Source organism: Carlito syrichta, unplaced genomic scaffold (genome assembly GCF_000164805.1).
Source record: "Carlito syrichta isolate Samal-C Ts95f unplaced genomic scaffold, Tarsius_syrichta-2.0.1 Scaffold123293, whole genome shotgun sequence".
In the NCBI taxonomy this organism is placed as follows: Eukaryota; Metazoa; Chordata; class Mammalia; order Primates; family Tarsiidae; genus Carlito; species Carlito syrichta.
In genome coordinates this window covers 42,097-57,959 of record NW_007067389.1, presented here as the reverse complement: position 1 = coordinate 57,959, position 15,863 = coordinate 42,097, and the positions used below count along the sequence as shown (strand labels likewise).

The 15,863-nt window shown below is 43.2% G+C and overlaps 1 protein-coding gene across 1 annotated transcript in view; it reads left to right on the top strand.

Moving 5' to 3' along the window:
* Positions 1-15,863, top strand: part of MSH3 (mutS homolog 3) — a 166,991-nt gene that overhangs the window by 120,209 nt on the left and 30,919 nt on the right. Inside the window, exon 20 of the mRNA XM_008048264.2 lies at positions 6,402-6,559. Within this exon, the coding sequence (XP_008046455.1) occupies positions 6,402-6,559 (158 nt within the window). The remainder of the gene's footprint in view (positions 1-6,401; positions 6,560-15,863) is intronic.

The window sequence follows — 15,863 nt, the reverse complement described above, 5'->3', positions numbered from 1 at the left end:
GGGCTGGTAGCAGGAGATACATTCTGTTTGATTTTGTGAGACCATTGCTTTGTTTGCCAGGTGCAGTGGACCATGGGCTGAGGAGACCAGAAAGGCCCTCAGGAGTTCTGGTAGTTGCCCCCAGGCCGGTGGCAAGGGCATGGAGATGGGAGTTGTGGTGCACCTCAGGCTACTTCATGGTTCTTCAGTCTCATATCTCCTTTCCTCTGGTGTTTGCAGGGTGCCTGGTATACAGTTTGTCTCCCACTGGAGGTCTGACCCTTAGGGCTTCTTAGGAAAGCAGTCAGTCATGTTGTCATCTACAAAGGGTTGAATTTAGTGAGTTGAAAGTATGATGCTCCTTAAAGCCTTGAAGCTAGTTCTTGCCTGACATCCTCAAATTCTGAGGGAGGTCTGGAAAATACACTTCCACATAGTGACTACAAGTCAGACCAGTTCACCAATTGAGCACCATACACCAAATGTGATGATGGTGGTGGTGATGGTGGTAGTGATGATGATAGTAGTAATGATGATGAAGATGGGAGTGGTGGTGGTGATGTTGGAGGATGTACACTTAGGGCAGATGATGCCTGGTCCAGGGCAGGCACTGTGTAGGTGGGCTTTCATTTTAGTTAGTTTAAATTATGTTCAGGGAAGCTGGTATTCATTGGGTTTTATGTACAGGTGGACAGGGAGCCTGCCCAGCTGCACTCCATTCCTCCCATTCTCCCCCAGGGAGGCTCAGCTGGTCCTAGTGTAGCTCCTGGTTCTGCCCACCCATGTTCTTCCAAGGCTTTCAAGCTCTCTCTGAGCCAGAGTCCTGAGCAGGCTGATCTCCTCTAGAGGGAAATTCTAGGAGGAAGCAGGCACCATAGGCCTGGGGGGCTGCACAGGCACAAGGACACACCAGCACCGTCTCCAGGAGTCTAGGCCTGCTGTGGCTAGGGGGCTGCATAGATCCACTGTATACCTCATGGGCCACCTGGGGCTGGACAGGAGGTGTGGGAGGACATGGGCCAGCCCTGCAGTGCCAAGGATGGTACCCAGAAATTGGGACTTGGCTGGACTGACACAGCATTGGTTAATTAGAACTCATATGGTGGCTCTGGGGCAGGATCCAGTCAACATCTGCTGGTCCAGGCGCTAGCTACTGAATTACTGGATTGAGTGACAATTAGACTTGGCAGATTCAACAAATAAAAGTACTGAACACCTAGTTAAATTTGAATTTCAGGTAAACCTTGAATACTTTTTTAGGATAAGTATGTCCCATGCATTATTTGTCTTATACAAAAACATTTTACCAGAAATTCAAATTCTACCAAGTATCCAGTATTTGACCTGCTAACACTGCTCCAGAGGGACCTTGTGGAGAAGAGGGGAGAAGAGAGAAGAGGGCTTGACTCTGATCTTGGCAGTAGCTGTCTAACTGTTACTTCAAAAGTGAGCAACAGTTTGGCTGCACAGGTGCACGTCAGGGAAGTGTCATCCCAGGTCACATTCATAGTTGGACTCAAGCTTTCTTCACTTGTGTGATCTAAAGAGTTTAAAGAATTTCAACTGCCATGAAATTGCCCCTCTCAGGGCCTTCCCAGTTGATAGCACTCCTCCAGCAGTATTGAACTCAACCTTGGAATGGGGCAAATTAGCTTGACCTTGATGATGTCATGTATATGATGAGGTGAGGTAGCACTGCATGATGTTAGCCTTCAACAGTGAGATCTTTCTGGCACTGTCCCTGGGATGAAAATAGTAATGTTTGTTCTGATACCTTGGGCCAAAAGACCTATAGGAATCCACCCACCTGTCTTCTCCATTAAGTGAAGTTTTCATTGAGAGTTTACTTTTAGTCAAACAGCTTTCATCACAGTTCATGTTTCCGTAGATGCAAAAGCAAAGCACTGGTGTCTTGTGGTTGCTGTTGCTGAATCAGTAGTGGCAGTGGCTCTCAGAATTGCAGCATATCAACAGACCAGAACAGCCAGAAGTGGTTGGAACTGGTATTGATTCAGGAAACAAATGTGGTGTGCAGGTGGCCACTGTAGATGGGATGGTAGAAATAAACTTCTCCATACGCTTAAGTTCTCTTAATATTATTTTTGACTTTTCAAGCATCTTAATTTCCTTTAAAGCACACAATTAAATATGGGAAGTAGATACTGGGATTTATTTACTAGAAAATTTGAGACATTCTATACTTTAAATACACTGCACTTATATCATGCAACTTTTAATGATAATGAATTTAATATTTCAGAGTTGAAGAAGAGTACATAGAGTAGTTTTTGTCTTTTCATTTTTACTTATTTATTTTTTTTGAGTTGGAGTCTCACTCTGTTGCCCAGACTGGAGTGCAGTGGCCGTTCCTGGCTACCGCAGCCTCGACCTACTGGGCTCCAGCGATCCTCCCGCCTCAGCCTTCCAAGTAGCTGGAACTATAGGTGCGCACTACCATACCCGGCTAGTTTTTGATTTATTGTAGAGATGAGGTCTTGCCAGTTGGCCAGGCAGGTCTCGAACCCGCGGGCTCAGGCAATCCACTCACCTCAGCCTCCCAAAGGCGCGGGATTACAGGCTGAGCCACCGAGCCCGGCTTGTCTTTTCACTTTTAAAGTCATGCTTTTTGGGGTGGGGGGTGGGGGGAGAAAAACTAAAAATAAAAATAAAGTCATGCTTTTTTGATGACCAAAAAGTCTTAATTTTGATGAAGTTGAACGTATCAGTCTTTCCTTTTATTGGTGAATGTTTATGTGCCTGAAGAAATTATTTTAATCCTTGAGGTCATAAAGATATTCTCCCATAATTTCTTATCAATATTTTAAAGTTTCAGATTTAAGTTGTTGATCAGTCTTCCTAGAATCTATTTTTCCAGGTGGTCTGAGCTAGGATTTTCATGTCTTTCTATGTGGATAGCCAGTTGTTTTACACCAATTTTCAGATGACCCATCCTTTCCTTTTCCCATCATTTACAGAATTATTTGTCACATATTAAATTTCCATATTTTCATGGACTAGTTTGAGCTATTTTTCACAGGTCTTTTTTTTGGCCCCTAAGCCAAAGTCTCACAGGCTTTTTTCCTACTGCATCATAATGACTTCTTAAACCTGGTAGGGAAAGTTCTAGTAGAACTTCTTTTTTTTAGCATTTGCTTGGCTTCATTTTAGAATCAACTTAATCAGTTCCTTAAGTGTAACATTGAGATTCTTATTGAAACTGTATTGACCCTGTAGATGAACTTGGGGGGAGTCAGCATCTTTATGATACACATACAACATGTGAACTTTATGTAGTTCACAAGTTCTTGGAAACTGTGACATTAAGCAAAGTGATGTGTAATTAAACCAATTTTCCCATAGGATAATTATCAAAGACAGGAGTTAAGTTCCAACAGCATATTTCTGATCACAAAAACATCACTGAACCTCTAAATAAGGTCTCAAAATACTTTTCAGTAAGAGACATTGAAAGAAATGTCAGCTATTCATACATTTAGGAAAGAATAACAAAGACAAGTAAAGTAATCGTTTCCCTGACTTTTGGTGAATCAGTGAGTAGTGGAGGTCACAGTGGTGGTAACTGAATCAAGGAGTCACTAATGGCAGAACGAGCATTGTGAGAGCACTCCTCCCTCTGTGCAGCTAAACACAACACATGCAACTCTTTGACCTCTTTGTTTATTGTGACGTGTACATGATTGTTGCATGCCTTACAGAGTTTTTATTTGACAGTCATTTGTGTTCATTCATTCGTTTTCTAACCCATTTACTCCAGATCAGGGTCACTGACTGGATCCTGTCCCAGCAGCTCAAGGCGCAGGGTAGGCAGCAACTATGGACAGGACCTGTCCCATGTGGGGCCACCCCCACACACTTCACACTCACTTATCCTCACATTCACTCACACCCACACTTGCACACACACTCTCACACTAACACTCACACTCAAACTATTTATACCCACACTCATGTACTCACACCCACACTCTCTTCCACCCACACTCACTCACACCCACAACACTGATACACTCACACCCACACTGACACCTACATTCACATCCACATCCATACTCACACCTACATTCACTCACACTGACACCTACACTCATATCCACACCTATACTTACACCTACATTCACTCACACCCACATCCACACTGATACCCACTCTCATACCTATTTACTCACATCTACATTTACACCCACACTCACTTTCACACACCCACACTCTCACAGTCACACTCATACCATACCAGGACTGTATAGACACACCAGTGAACCTCAATGCACAGTTTAGGGATGTGGGAAGAAACCAGGGCACCCAGAGAAACCCATTCAGATCAGGGGAACATACAGACACAGACAGTGGCCCTGCTGGGAGTCAGTGCTTTTTCCTCATCAATGTTGTAGCAAAATGATGTGGAATAAAATGATGTTATTCAAGACCAACTATTCTTTCATTTTGGTTTTCTTTAAGTTCTTTCAATAAAGCTTTGAATTTTTTCTCTATAGAGCCTTTTTATATATTTTATTAGACCTATTACTGAGTACTTTTTGTTGATGTATAAGTCATATCTTTTTTACACTTGTTTTTTAATCATTGCTTTATAGAAAAGTATAATTGACTTTGCATTTTGACCTTAAATCTGGCCACTTTGGTAGATTCTCTCAAGTATACTTTGTCTAGAGATTCTTTCTGGTTTTCTTTGTAGATAAGCATGTGATCTGTAAGTAACAGTTTTGTCCTTTCTCATGCTAGTATCTCTTATTTCTTTTCGTTGTCCATTTTATTGCCTGGACCTCCAGGATAGTGTGACATTGCACCTCGACTGATCTAGAGGAATGACCTCGGCCATTTCATTTTCTGGTGTTTGTTCTAGGCTTTTGGTAGCTACCCATTACCTGATTAAAGAAGGTATCTGAGCATCATTTTGCTGTGTCACTCATTCATTCACCTGCTGGTGGCATGTAGTATCAGAGGGAGACCTGCTTCCCAGCTAAGTAAACATTGTTTAAATATTAGAAATATGAAGTCTAAGGTTTTATATAATATTCTTTCGCAGAGAATTGGTTTTTATATATCAATTGGCTCTGAAATTCTAAAGTTCAAATAAACTAAAACTTCATCATCCTGTATTAATCTTAGGAGAAATGAAATGCTCAAGGAGCATAGACTTGAACATGTAGTTTTAAAAGCCAGCCGTTTCTGTGTAGTTCAGTACAAAAGAAGAAAGTGTCATTCCTTTTGAAAATATTGGAAAGCATCAGACTTGCCCATTCACTGTGTGTACTGCATCCCTTCACCAGCATATAAACAGTTTAACTCAGAAGAGTAACATTTCTATTCGCACAAGTGCCATAAACACAATTTACTTATCAGTCTTCAAATAAGTTTTACATGTGACGTTTACATTAATCCTAGGTCAGATGTATTTCTATTTACTTTAGTTCATTTCTTCTGTTTCAAGTTCGTTAGTTTCTTTTTTTTAATTTTTTTTGAGTTGGAGTCTCACTCTGTCGCCCAGACTGGAGTGCAGTGGCTGCACCCAGCCACCGCAGCCTCGACCTGCTGGGCTCCGGCAATCCTTCCGCCTCAGCCTTCCAAGTAGCTGGAACTACAGGCCCGCACTACCACACCCGGCTAATTTTTTGATTTATTGTAGAGATGAGGTCTCACCAAGTTGTCCGGGCAAGTCTCGAACCCGCAGGCTCAGGCAATCCACTCACCTCAGCCTCCCATGGCACGGGGTTACAGGCTGAGCCACCGAGCCCGGCTCAGTTTGTTAGTTTCTAAAGCCCTGGAACTTTTTCTTCATGTGGCTGTTTTAGGTATCTTCTATTTTTAAGAAATAATCATTTTCAAAAACTGTCACAGCAGTTATAGTTTCAATGTAATTTCATTTGTTTTTTAGTTTTCATTTTGTTTTTACTTTTTTGAGTCAGGATCTTACTCTGTCACCTAGGCTAGAGTGCAATGGCATGATCAAGTCTCACTGTAGCCTCTATTTCCTGCCTCAGCCTCCTGAGTATCTGAGACTATAGGTATGTGCCACCACGCCTGGCTAATTTTTTTTGTTTTTTGTATAGACAGGGTTTTGCTATGTAGCCCAAGCTGGTCTTGAACTGCTGGGCTCAAGCAGTTCTCCCACTTCGCTTCCCAAAGTGCTTGGTCTTTAGTCATGAGCCACCGTGCCCATCCTCTTATTTCCTTTTAATACCCAGAAACAGCTATGTGTACTAAGATTCGCTTTTCTACAGTAGCATAGTTCAGGTTGAAGGAAGAGATCCTCTTCCCCTTTGGGATCCTTATTGGTGACATATTTGTTTTGTCTACTGCATCTCCACTTATCCATCTGGGATAAATTGCAGATATCATTTAAGTCCCCTCTGGTGCAACAAGTTAAATTCCTTTTGATTTTCCAGGAGGACTCACAGAGAGTAATGATAATCACCGGGCCAAACATGGGCGGAAAGAGTTCGTACATAAAGCAGGTCGCGTTGATCACCGTCCTGGCACAGATTGGCTCCTACGTCCCTGCAGAGGCGGCCACCGTGGGGATTGTTGACGGCATCTTCACAAGGTGAAAACACTCTCAGGCTCTAATGTATTTCTGAAAATCAATCAAGGCCACATTGTCATAGGAATTTTCTCTGTGCATATTTAGAGGAATAGGTTTGCTCATAAAACATTCTTCATTGGCCAGGCACGGTAGCTCAAGCCTGTAATCCCAGCACTTTGGGAGGCCAAGGCAAGAGGATTGCCTGAGCCCAAGGGTTCAAGACCAGCCTGGGCAACTTGGCAAGACCTCATCTCTACAATAAATCAAAAAATTAGCCGGGTGTGGTAGCATGCGCCTGTAGTTCTGGCTATTTGGTAGGCTGAGGCAGAAGGCTCGCCTGCGTCCAGCAGGTTGAGACTGCGGTGGCCGTGAGCATGCCACTGCACTCCAACCTGGGCTATAGAGTAAGACTCCAATTAAAGAAAAAAAAAATTCAGCCTTTAGGAATGCTGATTTCATCTTCACAAGGTGAAGAAATGATTTCATCGTGAATAATAGTACTGGAAGAGTCTTAGGCATTCATTCTGTTCAGTAGCTTTCAAATTACTTTTGGCTAGTGAGTTTTTATTTTAAACAGAATTTTATATAGTAAATCAGTATTTAAATAGATGAAAGCAAATCTACTCTGCCTTCCAGGGGTGGAAGGATGGGAGGTTTGAATGGACTCCGTAGAGAACTGTCTGAAAAACTGGGCTACCTCCCATTTTATAATGCAGGACTGAGAGCAGCAGCAAGAGGCAGTGGACCAAGACAATTCCGTTTCTTTTTACACCAGGAACATTACATGCAACTGACTAGTCTTACCCCTGGTAGATAAACCTAAATGTCATGCTGTGTTAGGAGTACGAGTGAAATATTCTGGTCTCATTAAGTAGAATGCATAGTTTGTTTGACACCTTCTGACTTATCAATTCTTAAAGTATTATGTTTCTTACATGTACATTTTTTTAAAGTGAAGAGTCTCTATGTACATGACCAGGTTCTGTGTGTGGGTCTCTGAGCTGTCCAGCCTCATTTGTAGGATGTTGGTCTGTGGAGTCACATCAGAGTGTGTCACATGTTCATGTCGACATTGTCGAATAGACACTAAAACACTTCACACTTCGTTTGTCATCTGAGAGTGACTAAGGCAAAGCAACCTCAGTTCTGTCTGATGTCATATCACGAAATACCCTGTGCCTAAAAATAAATAAGTAATAAAAGTACATTTGGAAAAGAAAGGAGAATGACCAATGGACAGGGTCCTGAGACGACTGGAGACCTATTGTGTTGTTGGGGAAATACAGGAGGCTGTCTGACTCAGTGGCTTTTTCAGAAGGACGGTTCATGACTCTGGCAAGGTTTGAGATGTGACCTGCTATTGGATGACTGGGGTGGAGGAGGAAGCAAAAGGACCCTGAGCAGGGACCTCACTGGTTTGGGCCAGTTTTAGCCACGTGGACACTGAGGTCCCCTCAGCATCGGCAGGGCTCTGATGCAGAGAAGACCCAGGCAAGCACCAAAGCAGCAGCTGTCCGAACCTGAAGTGCTGATGGCTTGGAAGGAGGGAGGCTGTCATGGTCAGAGGCCTGAACTTGAAGAGCTCGTGGTCTGGAAGGAGAGAGGCTCTCGTGGTCAGTGACTCAGCCTCACAGGAGCTACTTTTACCACAAGAAAGTGGGGCCTAGAGGTACGTGACAAGAGGACGAGCCATGGGCACCATGTGGCATGAGAAGCAGAGGACCCTTTTAAGGGGAGGGCCTGGAGAGAGATGGGGGATGCTGTGGAAGAGTCAGCAGGCTGGGCATCGCTGTCACCAGGAGCTCCTCTGGGGCCCACGTTCAGGTGTGGGCAAGCAGCAGCTATACCCAAGACGCAAGCGTGCATGGCCCTGATAAGCCCAGCAGTCACAGAGCAGTGCCTAAGGCTGGGCTGGGAAAATATGGGAGAAGATGGATATGATGTGGGAAGCCAGTCTCGGTGTCATATTAGGCAATCAGTGATGTACCCAGAGGCTGTGTGCAACTGGCTGGGGTCTGGGGCAGCCAGACCCCCAGATGCTGTAGTGTTGCCTGGATGCAGAAGCGCGTCTGTCAAGTGAGGAAGAGGTGGGTTACATACAAGTAATTTGGGTGGCAGTGTCCCAGTGCGGTGAGTGGGTGCTCATGCTGACCAGTCCTTCCCACTTTTTCTGCATGTTGTCATGGGGAGTTTTGACCCTTTTGCCCTCATTCCCCTCTGACAGTTTTCTGTCCTGTGAAGAACATCCCGATGTAGCTGCGGTCATGGCAGACTCCTGCTCAGAAGCCTCTGATCACCCATTGGTAGTGAAGGGTCTCTACACATGGCAGTCGGGACCCGCAGAGGACTCCAGCTGTCATGTCTTACTGTCTCTTACTCCCTCATTCATCTTTGGGCCAACCAGACGGTTCTTTATGAATCCCAGGAAGGAATGATTTAGGCTTCCTTATTTGTCTTTTTCAGTTGATGCCATTTCCTATGCCAGAAATTCCCCTCCTCCTGTTTTTGCTCCTGCTAAAATCCCACCTACTGTTAGATCTAGTTCAGACACCTCCTCCTCCATAGAGCCTTCCTTGGCTCCCTCAGCCCCGAATTACCCTCTCTCATCTGTTTTTCTCTGTCTAAGCTCGTACCAGTTTTAGTCTTAGAGTTGTTGATGAGCATGTCAACTTTCTAGTACTGTGTTGTCCATTCCTGGAAGATGTTTCATGCTTTATACATTTCTCCTCCCTCCCAAGCCCTAGTACTTGGCTTTATGCATATGTAACAGATACTGGGCTGACAGATGGATTGACCCTAAGTCACGATCAGATGATGGAAATGCTGCATGGGCAGTGGGGAGATTTTGAAGGCTTGCGAGTGGGAGAAGACATGATCAGAACTGTAGGTTAGGTTTCATGAAGCTTTGTATGGCAGCATTGTGAATGGCAGACTCTCAGTGCTGATGTGGCGGGTTGTTCTCAGGGAGATCCTGAAGCCTCAGTTAGACTGATGGGGGTAGACATGAACATTGGGCAAAGGGGCCATATTGTGGGGTTGAAACTGGCCAGCCTTGGCAAACTGCATGGATGAGGAGATAGAGACAAAGGTGCATGCAGAGAGCCCTAGTGTGGGATGGTAGTCTCTCGAGAAGTGGAGATGGAAGGCCTAGATGTAGGATGGTGGTCTCCCGAGAAGTAGAGGCAGAGACTCCAGGTGTAAGATGATCTCCTGAGAAAAAGAGGCAGAGAATCTAGGTGTAGGCTGGTGGTCTCCTGAGAAGTGGAGGTGGAGGGGCTAGGTATAGGATGGTGTTCTTCTGAGAAGTAGAGGCAGAGGGTCTAGGTATAGGCTGGTGTTCTCCTGAGAAGTGGAGGTGCAGGGCCTAGGTGTAGGTTGGTGGTCTCCTGAGAAGTGGAGGCGGAGGGTCTTGGTGTAGTATGGTGGTCTCTTCAGAGGTGCAGATGGAGGCCCTAGGTGTAGGGTGTTGGTCTCCCAAGAAGTGCAGGCAGAAGGCCTGGGCGTTGAATGTTGATCTTACAGAAGTACCAGCAGAGGGTCTAAGTGTATGATGGTGGTCTCCTGTGAAGTGCAGGTGGAAGGCCTAGATGTAGAATGGTGGGTTCCTTAGAAGTACAGGTGGAGACCATAGGTGTAGGTTGGTGGTCTCCTGAGAAGTGCAGGTAGAGAGTCTAGGTGTAGGATGGTGGTCTCCCGAGAAGTATAGGCGGAGTACAGGTGGAGGCCCTAGGTATAGAATGTTGGTCTCTAAGAAGTACACATGGAGGGCCTAGGTGTAGGACGGTGATCTTTTAAGAAGTGTTGGTATAGGGTCTGATTTGGGAAAGCACACTTGTAGCCTGTGGCTCAGCAACGAGTACAACACCAACATGGCCAGTAGGTCTTTCTGTCATCACTAGACACCACAGTGGCATCAGGAGATGGTAGCATTGGTTCAACAGCTAATCAGAACTCTGTTGTGCTAAAAACATATCTTCATTCAGATCTTAGTACCCCAGAGTTTTATTCCAGGCGTTATGTGTACAAAGCTGAATCAGGTAGTTTACCTGTCCTCAGAGAGCTTGGGGCAGAAAGGGGAGAGGAAGACGCAGGTCCTTACAGTCCATATTTTGTGCACTGTAGAGATGTATGTGAGTTTGTGTTTATTGGCTGGCTCCTTCAATCATTCATGTTTATCCTGCCATCTCCCAGGGAGGAATGAGGCTTAGAATGTTCCATTATGACCAACACTGCTGTGGGTGAGCCACATACCTGGTGCAAAGGTTTCCACAGAGACGAACTCATTCAGTTGAACAGTTCAAGTGCCCAGAAATCCAAATCAATAATTTAAGGAAGTGACCAAAAAATGTATTGTGTTAGATAGACAAGAGTTTTTAGTAATAAGGTTAATTACAAGTATTTTTTGGCTAATATCACACAGACTAGTTATATTGGATCCCTTAGGTTAGAGTTTAGGAAACAAGTGTTGGATTATGTTATTCTTGGACCACAGTCTCCACTGAGACACATGTTATACCTGTGCTTTTATATCCTTACAGTTTTGTGTTTTGTGCTACGTAGGTGTGCAGTAAACATTTGTTGAAAGACTGACAGTAAACATTTTAATATAAATAGATGTGTTGACATAAGTCTGTTTCTTGGTCCAAATTTCTGGAATCTGGTGGAAGCATTCCCTGTGGTTCAAATACCATCTAAAATAGAACACTGAAGCTTGACTAGGTTTTTCCACAGGACTGAAAAAGTCTTCAAGTTTCTCTGTAAGAGTTGGTCTTGTAAAGAAAACACTTACATCTAGGTATGAGGCTGAGTAAACTATCATTAACACCAAGGGGAGGAGCAGAGCCCTCACTGCTGTGGATGGTGGTCTGTCCTCACATCTCTGTATGTGCACTTGTGTGGTGCTAAATAGGAAATTTGGATAGGAGATTAGTTGTTGATCTGGAGCTAATCTGGATGCTGTTCCCTAAACTGGGGCATCTCAGGCCAATCTGAATGTCATACCTTGGTGGTAGTCAACCTCTGAACCTGCTCCTGCTCTGTAAATGGGTGATCATGATACTTCTATGCCAGTGTTGGGTCATAGACAAAAAGCTTGGAAATACTGACTTCTGGGATTGATTTTGAACAGTTGTTAAAGGTGGTACAACCACCATGAAGAGTCCCCCTCTTCATTATCCTCATCGAATACTTCACCCAGTACCATTACCACCCATGGATGGGGGAGGTGGGGCCATTCTGCCTTCTCTTGAGGACGTGCTCTCCCTCATGGGAGGCACACATGGCAGGTGCGTGCTCTCCCTCATGCTGACATCATCCTTCATCTCATGGCATGTGGCAGTTGCACTCCCTCCCCATTGTTGGCAGCATCCTTTATCTCATGATACGCAGCATGTGTATGTCCTTCCCTGTGGTGTCGTCATTTATCTCATGACATGCGGCAGGTGCACGCCCTCCCCTGTGGTGGCAGCATCCTTCATCTCATGATGTGTGGCAGTTGTATGCCCTCCCCATGGTGGTGGCATCTTTAATCTCGTGACGTGAAGCAGCTTTGATACTGGGCCGATGCCTTCGCCATAGAAGGAGCAACCGTGCTGTCAGCCTTGCCAGCACTGCTGTGCTGTTCCAGTATTGTAGTCTGTTTTCCAAGTTAACTCCATAGATACACCATTTTTTCAGCCCCTTGGGGAAGTATTTTACAGTTACAGGGTCCTGGTGAGTGGTGTTACAAAAAAAAACATGCTTGTTACAAAATGTGAAAAAGCCAGTAACAAGACCTAACACTTGTTACAGTTCTGCCTTTGCGTGAATAACTATATGTGATTATATAGAGACCATTAAATGGGAGACCATTTAGATAGAAGGTGTTCCAAAATGCATAGGGGACATGGTATGGTCTATGGTGATTTTTTTTTTTCTATCCTTTGCTTATGTAATTTTTAAAAATTCTTACATAAGTATGTAATAAAACACACTTCCATTTCCTTAAAATAAAGGGTAATATCAGTCAAAATTGGATGCCTGATAGTAATCTAATGAACTGTTTATGTGGTCACTGCCTAGAAACTTTTTTCTCTCTTCCCTGCCCAGTGGCCTGGAATTTGGGGTTCCAAGCTTTAGACCTTCTTGAATACTTCAGTGTATCAGACTTTTCTGAAAAGTTTTTACTTGACCTACAAGTAACCCCGGTTCTTCTTCCTTCAGGAGTTGGTGGCTTTCTGTCTGGGAAAGAATACAAGATTCGTATCGTTAATTTTTATAATTAAAGACATTCCCATTTGTAAGTCTGATATCTAAGGCAATACTTCTTAACCCTTAGTACACGTTGAATTTTTTTTAGTGGAGCTTTTAAAAAATACTAATGTCTGGACTCTACACCCAAAGTCTCTAAGATGGACTGGGTTAAGGACTGGGAGTCACATTCTAAAGTGTCCCAGATGATTTTTAAGTGCAGCCAAAGTATAGAAACTCCCCCAAGCCCTTGCTGGAGAGGTCCATTGTTTAAATACAAGAGTAGTGAGGCATATTATGAAAGATATTTAGCAGTATACTTGGGTGTAAAGTGAAACAAAAGCAGCTTTTTCTCAGGCTTGGCACCATGAATGGCTCACTATATAGCCGTCCACAGGTCCACAGATATACACAAACCTTTTCTGTTTTTAAATGGTGTCACACAAGGCATCACTGTTATATAACTTGCTTATGTGTCCTAATATGTGAGGGATGTATTTCTGTCAGTTTCCACAGATCCAGCCTACTCTTTTATTGATTGCAATGTGTCTGGACCACAGACATTCCTCCATCTCTAGCCTCTGAGGCTGTTTTAGGGATGGGCAGCCCTCTAGTACAGGGCATACTCCTGTCTCTCCCCCGTCTTCCTGTTAACCTTGGAAAGGAATCTATACGGACCACATAAATTCTATCCCTAGAACCCTTTCTATGGGTTGTCTAATATGATGTTCTCATAGCTTTATTTTTAAAAAATAATTCAGATATATAATAATAATTCTTGTACCTTCCACACTCCTACATCATGAAAGCATTGCACTGCAATTGAATCCCTAATCCTCCCTAATCCTGCTGCCCTCCACCCCATCCATAGTAACTGCCTGCTTGTCCTTTATCTTGGTGTTCATCCTATGCATTTCTCTACCTTTTTACTGCATTGATACACTTTTTGAAACAGTGCGTACAGTTATTTGGTATGCTTTTAAACTTTAAATGCACAACTGTGAATTTATATCACACTGTCTGTTCTTCCCCTATCAAGTTGTATTTAGGATATATACTTAAAGTATATTAACTTCCCCCTAACTATGATGCGTATTGCATTGGACTCATTATCCTTGATGGATATTTAGCATGGTTCCCTTTCTTGCAAATTCAGACAGTACTGGTACCTGTCTCATGCTCCACTCCTGGCACACAGGGAGGTTTTCTGAATCTGTGATCTCTACCTAGGAGTGGGATCATTGGACTGTGAGGGATCATGTGTCTTTCCTGCTCTCTGAGGAGGCTGTGCCAGTTTAGAATCCCCATACCTTGTTTCAGAGTTTGTCCTCATGTGTAAGATGAATTAGAATAAGAGGTACTCATATGATGATGTATCTTTGTATTCTCCAGAGTTGCTTGTGAGGTCATTTTTATTTTTATTAATGTCCTTTATGTGAGGTGCCATCTGGCACGTTACTTTTTGTTAAGGCTGAGGACATTTTTTCTCTCCATGTGCACACTGTTCTTGTGGACAGAAGATCTGAAGTGGTTTATGGCCTTCCCTGACAGACTGCCAGGCCTCCTGCTGTCAGCCAGCGGTTGCTTCCTCCTTAATGCCTCTTCATCTCGGCTGCCAAGACAGCAAGAGGTAAACTCAAGGTTCTAGATGTGGAAACAAATCTGTTTAGTGTCCCTTCTCTTCTTACATGAGAAAATTTCTCCAGCGAGATTCCTAGAACAGCTGCATCAGAACCAGGGGTGCTTGTTAAAATGCTGCTTCCTAGGCCCAGCTGCTTGTCTTTTTCATGGGAATCTCTGAGGCACTGTATAAGAATTCACATTTTCAGAGCTCTTGCCAAGCTTGCCATCTCAAGTTTAGACTCTAACATGTGGCTTGTAACCTTTGCTTCATATTTGTTGTAATTCTTTCATTAGAAATATGTTGTGCAAAATCATTTCAGATGTTTTTTGTACTCAATGGAAAAATATCAAAATCTCATAGAATGAGATCTTTGCATAAGATTCGGCTCCAAGCTTTGTCTTTAAATTGGTTGTCTTTGTATCATCACCTGGCCACACAGAGCACCAGGTTTAAATTCGTGGGTTCTGTGAATGTTCTCTGAATGACTGCCATGTGCCGTGCAATGTGCTGTAAGAGAGAAAAGCATGAAAAGTGGCATACACACAGAGGTTTTGCATCTTTTTTCTGAATATTATAACTTCCTTTCTGAATAAGAAGCAGATTCTTATTTTAAGTAGAGTTTTGGCAAACATACACATTGGGCTGTAATTGATATAATTGATATATTTATATCTGTGTATTATGATATATGCACTCATCAGTGAACTACTTCTAGACCCATATTTTCAAGGCTCATTAACATCTTTGAGTACATCCCTGAGATGAGATACGTTGTTTATTATCCTAATGAGTGCAAACTTAAATCTCACTCAACTTTTTGGCTCAGTAATTATGTTTTAGAAAAGCAATGAATTATTAGGTCTGGTTAAAAAATAGTTTGAAAAAAGCAAAACAATTGGTTTCTTCTCTCAGCATAACTTATTTTGGTTTATGCCAGTTAAATGTTGGTGAAAAGGAATATGTACACTGAGTGGCCCCCAGTTAATACTTTTCATGCTATGCTGCCCATGTAAACTCACTCTGCCAACACCCAGCTCCAAGGATGCTGTGTGCTCAGAACAGCACCAGCATGTTTATCTTGAGAGAGAATTGGAAGGTAATAGGCATTTAAGTGTTTAAATTTGCTTTTAGCCATGTGGGTGATAACTGATTTATTTAGCCAGTTTAGTTTAATTAGCAAATATCAGTTGAGCACCTTATGTGGAGGATTTGTACTCTACACAAAATGTGTTCTTTATGGACAAAAAGAAAACATCTTGTCTTGAACCAGTTCACTTCTAATTGGTAGTCAATACCAGCACTAAAAACTACATGCTTAAATGACATTTTACTAAATGAGTAAGTTATTATGAATTTTTTGGCATCAGAAATGTTGCCTTATGAATGTCTCTATGCTTTATTTAGCTCCCATTGCTGTGTCTAGAAGACACTAGATACCTCATCTTTCTTTCTCTCTCTCTCTCTCTCTCCCCC